At 34.3% G+C, this 16597-nt stretch overlaps 2 protein-coding genes across 7 annotated transcripts; both read right to left on the bottom strand.

Annotated features, from left to right (window-relative positions):
* Positions 1-419: 419 nt before the first annotated feature.
* LOC103484139 (plastidial pyruvate kinase 2) lies at positions 420-6450 on the bottom strand. The gene is made up of 12 exons (XM_008441095.3): positions 5937-6450; positions 5243-5530; positions 4255-4420; positions 3645-3779; positions 3408-3518; positions 3219-3307; positions 3027-3089; positions 2724-2899; positions 2147-2249; positions 1870-2018; positions 1354-1462; positions 420-959 (listed from the first exon to the last, which is right to left on the bottom strand). The coding sequence occupies exons 1-12, from the start codon at positions 6159-6161 to the stop codon at positions 852-854; spliced, it is 1722 nt and encodes a 573-aa protein (XP_008439317.1). The 5' UTR covers positions 6162-6450; the 3' UTR covers positions 420-851.
* A 1353-nt stretch (positions 6451-7803) lies between these two features.
* Positions 7804-16137, bottom strand: LOC103484216 (uncharacterized). 6 transcript variants are annotated; one of them, XM_051086926.1, is made up of 16 exons: positions 15993-16137; positions 15028-15500; positions 14828-14947; positions 14076-14220; positions 13726-13970; positions 12831-12889; positions 12572-12666; positions 11671-11773; positions 11446-11549; positions 11314-11376; positions 10881-10956; positions 10684-10792; positions 9523-9635; positions 9347-9405; positions 8464-8572; positions 7804-8203 (listed from the first exon to the last, which is right to left on the bottom strand). In XM_051086926.1, the coding sequence occupies exons 2-16, from the start codon at positions 15416-15418 to the stop codon at positions 8069-8071; spliced, it is 1926 nt and encodes a 641-aa protein (XP_050942883.1). In that variant the 5' UTR covers positions 15419-15500; positions 15993-16137; the 3' UTR covers positions 7804-8068. The 6 variants fall into 6 exon arrangements, 5 of the variants coding, with proteins under 5 accessions (XP_050942883.1, XP_050942884.1, XP_050942882.1 ...); XM_051086927.1 differs by lacking the exon at positions 15993-16137 and adding an exon at positions 15831-15870; XM_051086925.1 differs by lacking the exon at positions 15993-16137 and adding an exon at positions 15612-15800.
* Positions 16138-16597: the final 460 nt, after the last annotated feature.

Below are 16597 nucleotides of genomic sequence, written 5' to 3'. Positions count from 1 at the left end.
AAGCAATCGACTAAAGAATAACCATTCAAAAGTACAATGTAAGAATACAGTTAGGAAAAAGTAGACGTGAAAAGATGCCGATGTTAATTAAAGATGCTAACGAGTTCAAAAAGTGTATCAGATGGATTTGCAAGGAATAATGGGGAGAAAGGAGACAAGTAAAAGTCATAGCTTTTTAACCTTTTCCGAAGGGTCCTCTACTAAAATGGAGAACGTCCTTAACTCAATATTTTGTTAAATCTAAAAATGCTTAACACAATCTACTTCACTAAAGGATATAATAGTAAATAGATAGTAAATTTGGTAAAACTTATAAATAGAGGGAGTGGTGTGGGGTCGGCGAAACGTATAAAAAATTTGGGAAGTAATTTCCGATGAAGAATTAGGGAGAGAATAGCCCTCTTGATAGACAGTAAACGTATAAAATGGAGAATATCCTTGCCCTAGTGCTCAACCAAAAAGATTAAACCCATTACAAAACTAGCATTTGTCTCACAAACAAATCAGAAGGTAAGCCTAAGCACTGAATTGAATTGAGAGACAATAATGAAAGCTGAATTCAGAGTCAGAGGCTGTACTTCAACTACAACAACTACACACTACATGAAAATTATTGATCAAAAAAAGAAAAAAAAGAAAAAAGGATTAGGAGCTACGTAAGCCAAAAATTTTCTTTTATCAGAGCTAAGCTAAGGCTACATAACCCATAAAACAAGCTAGGGCACATCTCATACTCGATAAAAATGAATAAGGAAATATCGAGGTTCACATACTTGAGGGGAGAAGCAAAAATAATCAAGACAGAATATAATTAAGTGGTGTTTCTCACGAAATTTCTTGGCCTTCATACTCTACACTTTACGGACTTGAATATTGTGAGTAGATGGGAACCGCCATATAGGTTGTCTCCCACTCTGAAGGAGTGCTACCTCTTCTCCTTCCTTCACCATTCCTTGTCTCTGTACACGACAAACTCGATGAGTCAAAGAGAATTTCCGTGTATGTTTGTCAGTGATCTTAAATTTTGATAGGTCATTGATTACTAAAAAACATGTCTCAAAATGATTTTAATACTCTTTAAAATGTAACCTTCATCTCATCAAAATTTAATACTCTTTGTTTTAAACTCAAAAACATGTCTTTAATTACTCAAAAGTAATTTAATACTCTTTAAAATGTAACTTTCATCTCATCAGAATTTGTTTTGAATTATTAAAATCGTGTTATTTTGAAAATGATAAAAGTGATTTTAAATATACTAGAATCACTCCCAAATGTTTTTGACTGAGAAGCCATTAAAAAGGTTCCCGGAGAAAAAGAAATATATTAAAAGAAAATTGGGGGATTTCGTACCTGCAGCATAGTTAAGGCATCAGTAAAGGTCTGCTCAGCATCCTCAGAGAATTGCATGTATATGGGACACACTCCTTGATACAAAGCCAACCTCTGTTGAATCCTTTTACTGCATCCCACAAGTAAGAGAAATTTAAGGAAACTATCATAGCTGAAATCCAGTACCTCACTAAATGGAACATTTCTATTTCATGAATACTGAAACTACAAGCATTTTCATCAACAATGAACTTGAGTGTTCCTATAATTGTGTGTGGTGTTTACTTGATCAAACCCCTTATGCTCATATTTTGAGTACAGTGAAAGGAACAATCAAAATCATTTAGTACTGACACGAAACGTCAACAAAAAGGTGGAGACAAACGAATAATAAAGCAGTTTGATAGACATAGGTAGTTTAGATTCTGTCGGATAAAAACGAAAGTAACAAAAGGGAAAAATCAGAATCTTGAATGCAGACATATCTATCCAAGTCAAATAGAATATGATTGGCTGTCAAGAAGACGAGCAACTCACTCATTTGTAAAGGCAAATGTTGTGCCAGATGGTCGATAATGGCTAAGGAGGATAGCCATAAAACCAGTTCTAGTGAAGACAACTATTGAGGTTCCAAGAGTGTTGGACATCATTGTTGCATGATAAGCAAACATCTCGCTCATATGGTTCTACATAAAAGAAAAGTTACCAAGTCTCAATATCATGATGACAAATAAAATAACAAAAGACCAGAAGTGGGAGGAAGCAAAATCATGTTTCATATCAATGTAACGTAAATATAATATTTTTAAATAACCTTGAATGTTTGACCAAGATTCAATGGCATTCGACCACCTTCTATAGTTGCTTCAGTTCGTAAAGCAACTGTATGCATTACTTTCACAGCTTTTAATGGGAATCTGGAAATTGGCATATTCGGATGATCAAATGAACGAAAATATTTGTCACTGTTAATTCACCAAATAGACACCAAAACAACAAAAGAAGCCTGTTAAAGATTATTTACTAAAATTCATTTGTTCCTTTTTTTCTAATTTTGGGAATTGTGTGCAGTACCAATCAATATCTGCACATCATGCATTCTAGCTGATCAGGTCAACTCAATTAATCAATATGAACTTTTGTCAAGCAAAGTCATAAGATTCCGCAGTATGCTTAGTCTTGAAAACCAGATCTAAAGAAACAACATAATCCGGACCAAAACTCCCTAAGATTTCTTGAATAGTAACAATTGCATTTGGTCAGACAGCATAAGGCTAACTAATACCATATTCAGCAACTAAAGATTTCGAAAACAATATAATGGGTCTCAAATGTTTGAGCCAATCACAGGTTAACTAATAGAATACTAAGGAGCTAAAAGGATAACTCACTTTCCATGAGCAGTTTCTCCTGACAGCATGATTGCATCAGCACCCTCTCTAACTGCAATAGCAATATCAGATACTTCTGCTCTGGTTGGTGTTGGATGAACAATCATACTCTCAAGCATATTAGTAGCTACAATGACAGCTTTCCCCATGCCTCGACACAGGTTGATTATCTCCTCCTTCACATACCGATCAAGTATGTTTAGAAAGTTTCTCATAAAAAATATCAAACATCCCCTTCTACTCTGGGGTACCCAAAAGATCACTGCTTTTATTATTATTATTATTATTGGAAAAGCTGACTACCTGCAGGAGAGGAACCTCTTCGATAGGAAGTTCTGCACCAAGATCACCTCTGGCAACCATTGCCTAAAATGAAAAGAAATGAATGTTCTTAAATTAGCAACCAAGCCCCCGAGTCCTAGACTATCAACAAAATTGAAAACCTTTGAACGGAATTCAACATTAACGAAGCTGTGAAAAAAATTAAACAATTACCCCATCAGAAGCTGTAATAATTGAATGCAAATTTGGTATGGAGTCTGCACTTTCTATTTTTACAATCACATGAATATCAGCATCACAGCCTGCAGAGTCAGATATGTTAATAAGTCTGTAGCAGACTAGCAAGAATGCAGCATCCAAATTGTCTTTATTAGCACAACATAAAGATCTGAAGCTATTTACTCTTGAGATATTTCTTCAACTCATGAACTACTTGTGCATCTTTGACGAAAGAGACAGCATAAAAATCAACTTTGTTGTCAACTCCAAATTTAATATCATCCCAATCCTTCTCTGCAAGAAGCCGGCAACAAATTCATTGAGTCACAGACAAAAAAGAAATTTACTTTTAGAAAAATCCCTGAAAGAAGAAACTTTAATAAAAGGTGAAATCTGTAGGATATGCTTATTCAATCCAACCAGTAATTGAAGGCAGTGTAGCACTTTTCCCTCGAACATTTAAATGTCTCCTGGACTTAAGCTCTCCTCCATCAATAACTTCACACTTGACAGAATCTTCTGTCTTAGACTTCACCATCAACGACATCATTCCACCTATAATAGATTTAAATAGTCAGTGTTTGTGCAAGGCACGAGATAATCAGAAAAAAGGTTCTTTATTTTCTTTATAAAATTTCAACTACTAACAGCCATATGATGCAAGTCTGTAAGATGAAAATTAACATTAATCATTATTTTTAAAGAGGAAGGTAAGTTTACAACACATGAGACCATAAAGGAAAAAAGCAGTAAATAATAATAGAAGGGTATGTACTTAGTGTCATTAAAAAGCAATAGCATGCACCGTGAGAAAACAGAAACAACAAACACAAACACACACACACATATAAACTGATGCACATTTGACTCTCATTCTCATATACACAATATTCCTATCCTTTCAAAGCTGACTTATCAGTTATCACCACATGGAATGTAACCCAGTATTCTATAAAACAGAGTTTCAAAGAAGTGGCAAAAGATATGTACACCAAAAAAGGAAAATAAGTGTTTAGGAAAACCAGCATACCATCAACAAGAAGCATGTCCCCAACTTCAACATCATTAACAAAATCATCGTAGTTCACACTGACAGTATCTGCAGTGCTAACACCTCTCCGTATGGTAAAGGTAAATTCCTGTCCAGTTTCTAACAATATTGGTTGTGGTAGGTCACCACTCCTAACCTCAGGACCCTGACAAAATGAAGTAGATAATTAAAATTTTATTTTAAAAAAATTAAGAAGCACAGAAATCACTTAATAGATGCATCAATTAAAAAAAGTCTCAAAGAGACAATGGAGTAGAAGAAATAAAAACCTTAAAAGAAAAAAAAATGTAAATAAAAACAAAAACAAAAACATTCAAACTTAATTTGTATCTTTGAAATGACCTAATAAAATAATACTAATGAAAAAGAGCAAGTTAAAGCACAAGGCACAAGAACAAAGTGCATATCAGAATGGAACAAAACTTATGAAATATAATTAACAACCCATGATAGAGTCGAAACTGTAACTCGTTTTTAGAAAATTCTTGTATAACTTCAGTTGTACAACGTTGAAATTAATTCAAAAGCAGAGTAAAGAGAGAAAATAAAATTATAATATTATCTTGTTTCCTTCTGAAAAAAAAAAGGTACAAAATATAGGCTCGTTTTGGTTTTTTTTTTTTTTTTTTTTTTTTTTTTTTTTTGAGGATTAAGCCAATTTTCTCCCATGTCTTACAATAATTGGCATCTTTTTTAAATAGATTCGTTGAATTTTTAGCCAAATCTCAAAAGAAACAACTACTTTTTGAAACTATCTTTAAAGTTTTCAAAATTTGGTAAAATGTAGATAACAAAAGGAAGAAAAAGGAAGAAAGTTGGAGGTGAGAGTAGTGTTTATAGGCTTAATTTAAAAAAAAAACAAAAAAAATGGTTATTATTTTTGCTTTCCAACAAAATTAAAATTTTATCAGTGAAAACATATGTTGCTAATATATTGAAACATGCAGAAATATGAGAACGAACTTGCCTTGGTGTCAAGCATGATTGCAATGCAATTGTCTTGCGATTGGGCATTGTATTCTCTAACTAAATCTATAACTTTCTGATGAGATGCATGGTCTCCATGGGACATATTCAATCTTGCAACATTCATTCCAGCTTCAGCCAGTTTCCAAATCATTTCCTTCGTATTAGTTGAAGGTCCAATCGTGCACACAATCTTTGTCTTACGTCTAACTGTAGGCTTTGACCACATACCAACAGGTGTATCCCCAAGCTGTTGAACAGCTCGTAAATGTTCAAATTGCTCATCTGCCTGATAAGCAAAGTTCATAATGGTATCAACACATGAAAAAAAGAACATTAGAAAGGGCTTCTTGAGCAACCGTCAGAAAATTCAAAGATTAAAAAAAACAAAAAAAAATCCTTGCATCTTCAATTTTGCAGAGAAGGCAACAAGCATACTAAAATTCCAGCCAGACAAACACTCAACGCATCTAAATGCAGGAGCAATGTCAAATTACGGATCCAAACAGCTCGTTGTTATACAAATAAACTACACCATTATACATCCTGAATATTACGCGCCTTCAAACAACTTCGTAACTTTTTAAGCTTTTTAAGCCACGTATTTTCAATATCCAAATCCCCCGACTCCAGCTCCCCATATTTCCTAACAAGGAAATAAAACAAACAAATTAAAGAACAAGAAGATCATAAACCTTCTGAACATCCTCAGGTGAAACCGGAACAACTTCAGCTTGAGCAGCTCTCTTAGATGTGATTAAACTTCTCCTGTAAGAAAGATTCCAACTCTTTTTCTCATGCGCCAGCACTTTAGAGCCAGTACCAAAAGAGCGAGCTCTGTCGAGTCGTTCTTGCACAGATCCCGAGCTAGGGCACAGGAATGTGCTGTGAATCGACCTGGTAGCCACCACCTGTGACATTGTACGAACAGAAGCAAAAAAAGGAAAACAGAGAGAGAGAGAGAGAGAGAGAGAGAAAGACTAAGGGAGAAGAGTAGGGAGGAGGGATTTAAGAGAGAAGAAAATGAATGGGAGGAATGGTTGATGATGATGAATCGAACGTAGAAAATTTCGCCAGAATCGTAAGGCGGAATTACCAATGGCAATGCGATGTGAGAATGAGAGAAAGCTTCGGTTGTATCGAAGAAATGGGGGAAGCTGGTAACGCTGTTGGGCTTCTTCGTTCAAAGCGGCGGTTTGGCTCTTAAAGAACTAACAATTTACAAATAATAAAATTAAATTTTAATTTGGGTGCACTTGTCACTTGTCACTTGTCAGCGCGTCTACTCAACTCGCCTTCTCTTATAGTTTATATATATAAAACAACATGCCTCAAATACTTCAACTAAATGGGCCTATATTTCACCCTAACCATCACCCTTTTTGTCCTTTTTCTCAAGGCCCAATATTTAACTTGGAAATTTAGCCCTAAAATTGGTAATAAATATTTAAAAAAGAAAAACTAATTTCATTTTTCTTTTCGATTTTTTAAAATTGAAGCAATCGTTGTTGATAACTGCGACTATTGGTAATATCTTCTATCGTTGGTAATAATGAACGATAGACTTGACATTTTTATAAAATTTAATAAATGGACTTATCAACTTTGGTTATTTTTACAAATATTTTATCCTAGTAAAATATTTTAAATTTTTTTCCTTTGCTATAATTCTTCAAAATTGAATGTAAATTAAGATGTTTAATTTTGTTCATATGCTTCTTAATACCCACTCTATGATTATCATTTGACCTAAATAATGAGGAGACTGATAATAAAATTTCATTAATTAACTGTTTTTAATTGAGTGTTTAAGATCTCAATTAGAACGTTTGGCTACTGTAATAATGTTTGCATAATTTAGATATACAATTTTGGGCTAACAAATATAATACTATAATTCTATATGTATAGTATTTAATTTGCCACTGCTTTTTAATGGGGGAATTAAACATATAATTAATACTGCTACTGTTGTTATTCATCTAAGAAAGACACAAATGTTAAAAACAACTCACGTGATTTCTTTTTGTCAATAGTCCACCACCAACCTCCTACCAACCTCATAGATATGTTAAAATAATAAGAAGACGAAGAAAAATGATCCTAAAGCGATAATTTACTGAATATAGCAAGCGGTAATAATAATAACAAACAGTCCAAAATGTAGAATGAATTGGAGCTGAATTATATTTTCTTTAATAGGTAACTTAAAAATAGATAAATAAACAAATATGGTGAATTTATGTAGTTTGGCCACTACATGGTTTAACATTCAAAACAAATGTTGCTTAGCATCTATGTGCTAAACAAGGTCTCCGCACTTGAAATTTACGAAATTATCTATCAGTTTTCTCATCTTTCAAAACGTTAAGAGCAAGAGTCATAATATCAGTTTAATAATTAACACCAACCTAAACCAATAACAAAGTCAAACAAGACCATACTATCAACATGAGCAAACACAAAAATGACAAAAACCTTGTACTAGTCAATTCTAGGACAAAAGTTCAAACTTTTATCTTTGCAATTATTGTATTAAATAAAAACTATATATATAAAGGATAAGCACCAAACGAGACGTCAATATTATTTGCTTTATAGTGGTTCTTGTATGAAATTATCACATGATACAATTCAAGTCCTCCACTCTTGGACAAAAAGAATACATCACTGCCCACTTCCCTCTAAAAAATAAACTAATGAAAATAAATACAAGGAGACAGCATTGAGGTTTAAGATCGAATCATGCACAGAATAACACATGAGAATCAATCACTCACAAACCAATCGATCGAAACACTGACCACAAAAACAAAACAAAAGGCCTTCAAGAAATAGACGTAACTCGAATTGAGTGGTCGGCAGATCCAGTCAAGAACACAGGCAAAGTTGGGTGCCAATCAACCGTCGTTATCGCTGCTGTATGTGGAAGAGTTTTCAATCCGCCCACACGACCACCCACCTAAGTTGAGGAATTCGATTTCAAGAACAAGCAGGTCTATAGGACATGGTCCTTAAATAAGCTTAGGCTGGAGCCAGCCACCTTGTACTACTCAATTGGTCCATTTTAGAATAGTAAATATTACTTTTCTCATATCAACATGTCTTTATAATTCAAAACTAATTTGATTTTTGATTTATAAACAAGATTTTCATACAATAAAATTTTAAATATTATGAGCTATCGACTGCAAGATGAAAGGAATGGATGAAATGACGAACCTGGTATATGGGAGCTCTCACAGAATTTGATGTAGCCAAGAGTCTTTTTCCATTTGCATCCAAAGCCATTTCATGTCTCAAAGATAGAGAGCTCTCAGAATCGCAAAACCTGTTAAAAGAAGGCTCAAACATATATTATCAAGGTGCCCCGAGCCAAGTACAGAATAAAGTATAACTACTAAGCCAAGTTCAAGAATAGTTTAGCACAGGATGTTGTCGAGGAAAACAGCATCAAAGTACACAGCGATCTAAGAAGATTGAAACGTATAGTATTTTATGAAGTTCAGAATACGTTTTACATGAACAGCAAAATTTTGTATGAAGAAGATAAAAAGGTATTGATTGGTATAAACATAGATTAACATTCACTAGCTATCTTCACATCATTATGCCACACAAAATTGTTCCATTCGTCTATCAGGTAATTCTCCCTTCTTCACGTTCATGAGCATACATCAGGACTGCAAAAACATCCAAATGACCCTCGACAGAAAGGTTATGATGGATTTTTTCTAAAAAAGAAAAAAATATATAGATTTGACCTGGAAAGAGCAAGTAAAGAAAAGAACAGTATTTTTTCCATTTTGTGTGACTTCCACTCGTTTTTCCAACAGTAGCAATTTCTCATAATACTCCTTTTTCCTCTAATAGTGCCAATTGAAAGACATTTTTGCAACTCCAATGGCTAAGGGCTTTCGGTTGAGAGATGTTTTACATCCCTTTGTTTTTGTAAGCCCTTGTCAACAATAATAAAGATTCCTATGATCTAAAAGAAAATTTATTAGAAGTACCAACACGAGGTGCTAATTACTATTACTAAAACCCTCGTAAAGAGTATTAAATTATATACCCTATAGATATTTTATTTCTAAATAATAAGTACCTGCTATTATTTCTTGACCACAGAACTTGACCTTGATTATGCAAGCTCCATTCAAATATCTGACCACAGAAATATATATCATCTTACAACCCAATAAGAGTTAAAAGATCGAAATAAAATTATCAATGCATCAATAGAACTTCAATCCAGAAAAATGCGTAGATAAAACTACTTGCCTTCCCATCTGACCCTAAGGTAAAGATGCTAGTTTCATCTGTCCCAAAAAGAATCGAGTTAATGGCAGAATCATGAGCCGGCCACCCTGTAATTTGTAGACAGGCAGACATGTCTTTTTCCTAGTTAAGGTCCAGAATTTTGAAATGTATCGTCTAAATAAGTTAATGCAGCTCACCCCTTCAGTTCCACAAGCCACTTAGATGTTACCATCTCATTTATGGTTGAGATCCAGGATTGCAGGACTTCCCTTTTATTTTCTTTCTTTTTTTCTTCCTTTTTTTTTTCTTTTGGGTTAAAAGCAATAACTTTCATTGAGAAAAAATATAACAATACAAGGGCAACAAAAGAATTAAGCCCTCCAAAACACCCCGACTAAAGGAAGGGGTTCCAACTAAGTAAAATATTTACAGGCAAATAATTACAAAAGGTCTTTGTAACCGAAGCCCAAAGGACACTAGAAATCTAGCTAGTGACCAGACCTCACTAGAGTTCCTAACCCTACCTCTAAAAACCCTATCATTCCTCTTCCCCCAAATATCCCAAAGCACATGAACACCCCGCCAACCATAAAAAACGGCCTTTCTCTCTGAAAGGCAGATGGAGGAGGAACTCTGTCCCACGAAGAGCCCTCTGGCCAGCCAAACTGACGTCCAACTCCTGCAAAAAGAAACTCCACACAGCCTGCACATACTGACACTCCCAAAGAAGATGATCAAGGTCTTCCTTCGCCTTCCAACAAAGGATACAGCAGAAAGGCCCGACAATCAAGGTTCTCCTCCTAACAAGCCTATCCAAGGGTCTTCCTCTGCCTTCCCTATTTGTATAATCCAGAAAAAAAGAACAAATGCTTTTAAATTTCCACACTTTTCCACATCCAGTGGGGAAACCCATCTTTTAACCCGGCAATGGCCCCATCTTACAACTACGCATCTAAGACATGTATAAACTACAAGATTCAATTTAATGCATTCCATTCGACTACAGAAAAACAATCCCTACCGGAAATTAACTAAAAATACTAATACTAAAATTTAAAATAAAAATAAAATTAATATGAAAGATACTGATAATAAAAAAATGAAATGTATCATGCATACACCACTGAATACCGATATAGTCTTACAAGAAAACTTAGCACTTAGAATGTACGGGAAGGATACCAAACATGTGAATCATTCCATCAGTAGCAGCAGCTGCTAAGATCTTCCCATTATGATTGAAGCACATTGAAGTGATTGCAGGAGGATCCTTACCCAAAGGAAGGACTGACTTCATAGAAACCAAATGATAGTCAAGGCACCAAATAGCAACTGGAAGCTAAAGCAAACTTAAGTTCCAATAGCAAGCATTTCCATACCATTGACTTCCAAGTTCTCATATTCCATACTGTGAGCGAAGCAAACCCCAAACCATCCACATAACTTGTACCATGCCTACAAAGACAACAAGTTCTCAGAAATCTCTTGCACTTTTTGCCTCGTAGAAGGGAAAAGGAACCAAAAGAAATACAAGAATGAATTTTTCTTTGAGTACGAGATAGGACAGGGAAAACAATGCCCTGAAAAATCTTGCGTAGATATACAATTCAAGAGAATCATAAATGTAAACAATTAGCTAAAGAACGCATAGTTCAACTTTCATTTAGTATGTGTTAGCTAGCGACCTTTGTAGTTTGAATCTTCCACCCCTACTGTACTAAAAGAAAGGGGGAACAACGGAAAAGATGGAAACCAATTTTAGTTTACAAAACACATGAAAGATTATGATATTATGAGAAAAAAAAATAATACCCTCTAGATGCTGCTGCAGAGACGAAAATAGATTCAACAGGACTGCATTTGATATCCAACACACTGCAACATGATAAAATATGAGAAACTTGGAAAGGGAAGAATTAAATTATAGATAGTTAGAGTATCAACCGATAGAACCTAGGGAACATATCGGTCGTGTTGAGATCACACACAACTCTCTTTGCATCAACGTTCCATGCTTTAATCCCCGCATCAGCAGTCCCTATTAGAAGCTTTTGCCGAAGAAAAGTACAAGAGCCTCCAGTTAAACTCAAGAAAAATGTAAGTGCAGTTTTTTGATACAGAAATCATATAAGCATTCACTATAGAACACAAGCTTCCATATCAACTTACAAGGCGATCAGATTTACACTCCCAATCAAGTGACATAATCTCTGCCCCACAGTAAATTGTTGCATTTCTGGATGCTGGAGTGGATGAGTCATATGTCCATATCCTAATTTCCATGTATTGAATCAAAAGATAGAGAATCAGAAAACCAATAGCAGAGAAGAGAGGGTGTGAGAAAGGTGCGACCAACAGCCATCTAGACTTCATTTAAATTTTGTTATAGTACTCTTTTGGTCCTTGCACTTTCGGACTTGTTTTATTTTAGTCCAACTTTCAAATGCCCAAATTTATTCCTATACTTTTAATAATTCTTTTTTTCTTTTTTTATGGAAAAAAAAAACAATTTTCATAAAGAAATAATGAAAGAATACACAAGCATACAAAAAAAGAAAAAACAAGCTCACAAGAGGGAGAGACTCCCTATACAAGAAGGGCCTCCAACAAAAAGAGATGGTGTCTACAGAATGGTTAAAAAAGAACTCCGAAATTGAAGTCCAGTAGCCCACAGAGAGACATGGAAGTAGGCAAGGAACTAAATCTCCCTACGGACCCTTTTAATAATTCTTAAAAATAGTTCTATGTTAGTTTAAAAATAGTCATCCCTCTATAAACTTTATAAAAAGATCAATGTTGTGTCTTGTATAATATGAAAATTATTATTAATATTTAACCAGTTACGAAAACAATTAACTTCAAGGGGTTAAATTTAAGCTAAACTATATATGGGTGTTTAAAAAGTACCAAAACTAAAATGGAACAATACCCAAATACAAAGATCGAAATGATATTTGAACCATTAAGGGACGCCCTTAGCTGAAGGAAAGATACAAGATGACTTGATTGTCAAACCATTTTCAATGTATTTCCCTTCAATTATTCACCTCGAATACCATGAGTATTGTACCTGACTGTACCATCCAAAGAAGCACTTGCTACATTGTTTCCGGATGCAGAAAAACGGCAACGGCTGATTGGACTTGTGTGGCCCAAAAATGTCTCCTATTTACCACAGTAATATGAGTAAGAAACTCTATTGCAGGGTGAGATAGAGAAACACATGCACATAGCTAATGAGAACAAGTGTAATAAACAGAACAGTAAAGATATAAGTTATAGGTTAAACTTAATCTGAATGCCAATATGAAATTTTAGTAGTGTATTACCTGAAATTCTACTTTCACTTCAGGAAAGTCTTCTTGTACATGGACTTCTCCGCTATTCACTGGCACATTATGCATACAAATGTGATCCTTCTTATGAAAAGAAAAGAAGAGGAAAAAGACGCTCAAAGATCGATAGAAACCAATTTTATTTGTGTCAAGAGAATAGCCTAAGAGCTCACTGCTTTTCCCAAGTCTCACTTGGAGAACAAACCACAAAATGACTGAAAAGGTATCTCCAACAAAATCAATCTCTCATTATAACCCCATCCCCTCAAGTAAGTCAATAACGAATAAGTCTGGGTCCCACTCACCTGTTACATAAATACTACTTACGTATTCCTCTCCCAATTCTTCTTCGACAATATACTTTAGTCACTAGGGGGCTATTAAAATATTGTGAACATGGAAAATATATCTTGCATAAAATTATTTTAGAATCAGTCGTAACGGTTACTTTTTTCTATTTGATACAGAAGTGCATGGTTTCTTCCTTGATAAATGTAAGTTATTACTAGCAATAAAATGAAAAACTAATTGCTTCATGAAATTATAGCATTAGAGTCGAGGATTCACCCCATCCCTAACCACCAGTGGATTTTACAATAATTTCAGGAAGTTACTGCAAGGTTAGAATATCCCCGGTTATCATATTTTTATTATCACTTTTAACTATTTTATGAATCAACATAATCAAATATTGAAAATATGTGGATAAAAGAAATTATCACTTTCATTAGTTAGGAGTTTAACTATTTTGAAACGAGATCAATTGAACCTTTATTTTCATAATATAATGCGCACTTTGCATTTATTTTCTAGTAATAATACTTTATCTAATCGTCAAAAAACCTTGGTCAATAGAAGAAATAAAGTACTCTAAAGTAGGGTTACAGACCCATTTGGCAACCATCTTCACAACTATGACTAGAATCACCAACTTCACCGTCTCCTGAGCAACTAGTTAACAAAGAACTTGAATCTTCATTTGAAGCTGTATACTTGTCAGAGCCAGCTAAAATCCCATCTCGAGCCAGTTGTGTTTCCCCAACTTGTGTAGTTGGAGGGGGACAAGTCTCCTGAGCATCATTTGATGAAGTAGCATTCTCTTCGTGCATCAAACTTGAAGAACTGTTCGCCAGGCTGGCATCAAATGAGACATTAAGACTAGTTCTAGTGAGGTGTTAAAATTCTATCTTTCAGACCTTGAACTTATGGTATCCTCTTAAAAAAGAAAAATGAACTTACCTTCTTAAGTTGCAAAGATGAGCTTCCTTTTCCTCCAATAAAGCCTGAAGTTGAGCTAATTTAAGGTTTAACTGCTTGATATCTCTTTTCAGATGATTAACTGTATTCTTCTCTGAACTGAGCTTTAGCAGGGCAGGAATGCGTGGTTTTGTTAAGAAAACATTTTCTGACTTCCACCAAGTATAAACGTTATTTTGCCAATTTTAAGAGGCCTCTAATAATAACCTAATGCCCATACTATCAATCTGTGTTTGCTTTGGATGAAGGATCTACGTTTGGAGGGGGAAAACAAGAAAAAAAATACAAAAAATAAAAAAGGACAAACAAATTTTGAGAGAAATAGTTCACTAAATAACTCTCTCCTATTATTTGATTTTCTTTTCATTTTTCCGTTGGAATGGAATACAAATTTTCTATGGTAAACATAAGCCAAAACGAACTCTCCTTTGCCTTTTTATTCATTGCATAAATCATAGTGTCGAACTAATTTTACTCCACAAAAAACAGAGTTGAACAACCATGTTTAAATTTTGAATGCCAAGGATTGCTCCTGTAGTCCTAATCTTAGCTACAGAAGGAAAAAGTAATGAACTAGAGATACAAAATACCCTAAAAATGAGGTTTCCATGAAAGTAAATCAAATTTGACAGCAAGAGAAATATATCAAGCAGTAAAGGAAGCTTAAACATCAAGATCATAATTCTTGATATTGAAGACTATGAACATCACAACAATTATATGCAGGATATGAGTGCCATTGAAGACTTCACTGAAGAAATTCCTTACAGAAACATGCAGCGCTTCATACCACTCCTTTGTAAAATAAACGCGAAAATTGGGATCAAACTTTGAATTCTTTAGGTATGGTAGGGCTGCAGAATGTCCACACACTCACATAAATACAGAAGAAATTAGTCTATTTAAGCTCGATTAATAGAAGTTTTTAACCCACCAAACCATGGAGTCCAATCTTTAGTCCTCTGCAGTAGATCATTGCCATGTATTTTAAGAAACTCCAGAACTTTATCTGTCCTTCCTGATTGTATGGCATGTACCATATAATAACGAAGGATGGAAACCTCCAATTTTGACACAGTTGAAAGGAGTGTATTGTCAGATGATGAAGCAAGGCACTGCTTGAAAAAACCAAGTAGCCCCACCAACTTTTCTGCCTCAAACTTGGGTATATAAACTGAAAAGATTAAATCTAAAATCCTGTCCACTTGGAACCCTTTTCCAATATCTGTGCTAAGCTCACTTTCATAAGATTGAAGAGCACTTGTAAACCCCCTAAAGACAAGGAACTCCCTCACGAGCTCCTCGGCATACTGCATATTTTCCATTACCGACCAAAATTCAACATTCAGGACCTTCAGGCTACACTACTCACTAATGTACTTGAGCCTGATTTCCTCACAAATTTTACTGCACATACATAGTTTAACCAATTATAAGTCAATTGAATAAGATCAGCATCATGACAAATAAAATAAGCTCATTCAGAAATCAACATAGGCCTACTGATCAAGAAGCAACCTCTAAGCACATATTTTCATTTTTCCCAGTCATAGGTTCAATCATGCAGCTTTTCTACTAATTTTTCAACAACATATGCTGTAAAACAGCACAGACTGATCAAAACACTGACGGATACTTGGGAGAAAAAGGAATGAGCTAGAAATGATTAGGCAAGACAGAAGAACTAAACAAAGTCAAACTTCATCAATTATCTTCACAACCAGCTGAAAGGATCACCTTCTACTTCCATGAAACTAACATGATGAAAATAGCTGATGACAAGTACCCGAGGTAATGTTAGCAAAATATCTGAAGTTCATGACAGGATAAAATTCAAGAACAGATAGATATATAAATGGGAGTAATAATGTATAAGACAATCGAGTTTAGGAACCGTACCTCCACAAATTACTGAAGAATCGAACATAATAGAACCGAAGAGAACCAGAATGCCATAGATTTAAGATGTTCGAACGCAGGAAGAACGAGAAAGAGAGCTTGGGAAAGGCTGATTCTTTCTTTAATTAGAAATGTGAAATTAGACAAGTAACTGGGCTTTATCAGCCTGGGCCTTGAAGCGTAGCCCACTCAGTTTTTACTAGGAAAATTATACGGTAATTATAAATAGTGTGTAGCAGTTTTATAAATAATTATGAAATGTACGGTAACATTTTATTATTGATATATTTTTTTATATTTGTAATTTTTTTAATTGTTGTTATATATATTTTGTATCTAATTGATATATTTGTAACTATCTTTTTTTTCTATTGCTTTTGTGGTTGTATATGTCAATACTAACCCTATATCTAACTACTGTTCTAAAAAAAATTGTGTATGCAATTACCGTTTTATCCTTCATTCATTCTAAATAAACACTTGATAATTTATTCATTAAAATACTGAAAATGAAGTATGGGAAGGCTTGATTTGAAAGAAGATAAATCCCTATAAAGATTGATGAAATTTTACCCAAGAGGAATCTAATATTCCAAAGTGCTTAA

The sequence above is a fragment of the Cucumis melo genome, chromosome 6, assembly GCF_025177605.1.
Source record: "Cucumis melo cultivar AY chromosome 6, USDA_Cmelo_AY_1.0, whole genome shotgun sequence".
Taxonomy (NCBI): Eukaryota; Viridiplantae; Streptophyta; class Magnoliopsida; order Cucurbitales; family Cucurbitaceae; genus Cucumis; species Cucumis melo.
Note: the sequence above shows the minus strand (reverse complement) of the source record. Positions and strands in the feature narration are given on the sequence as shown.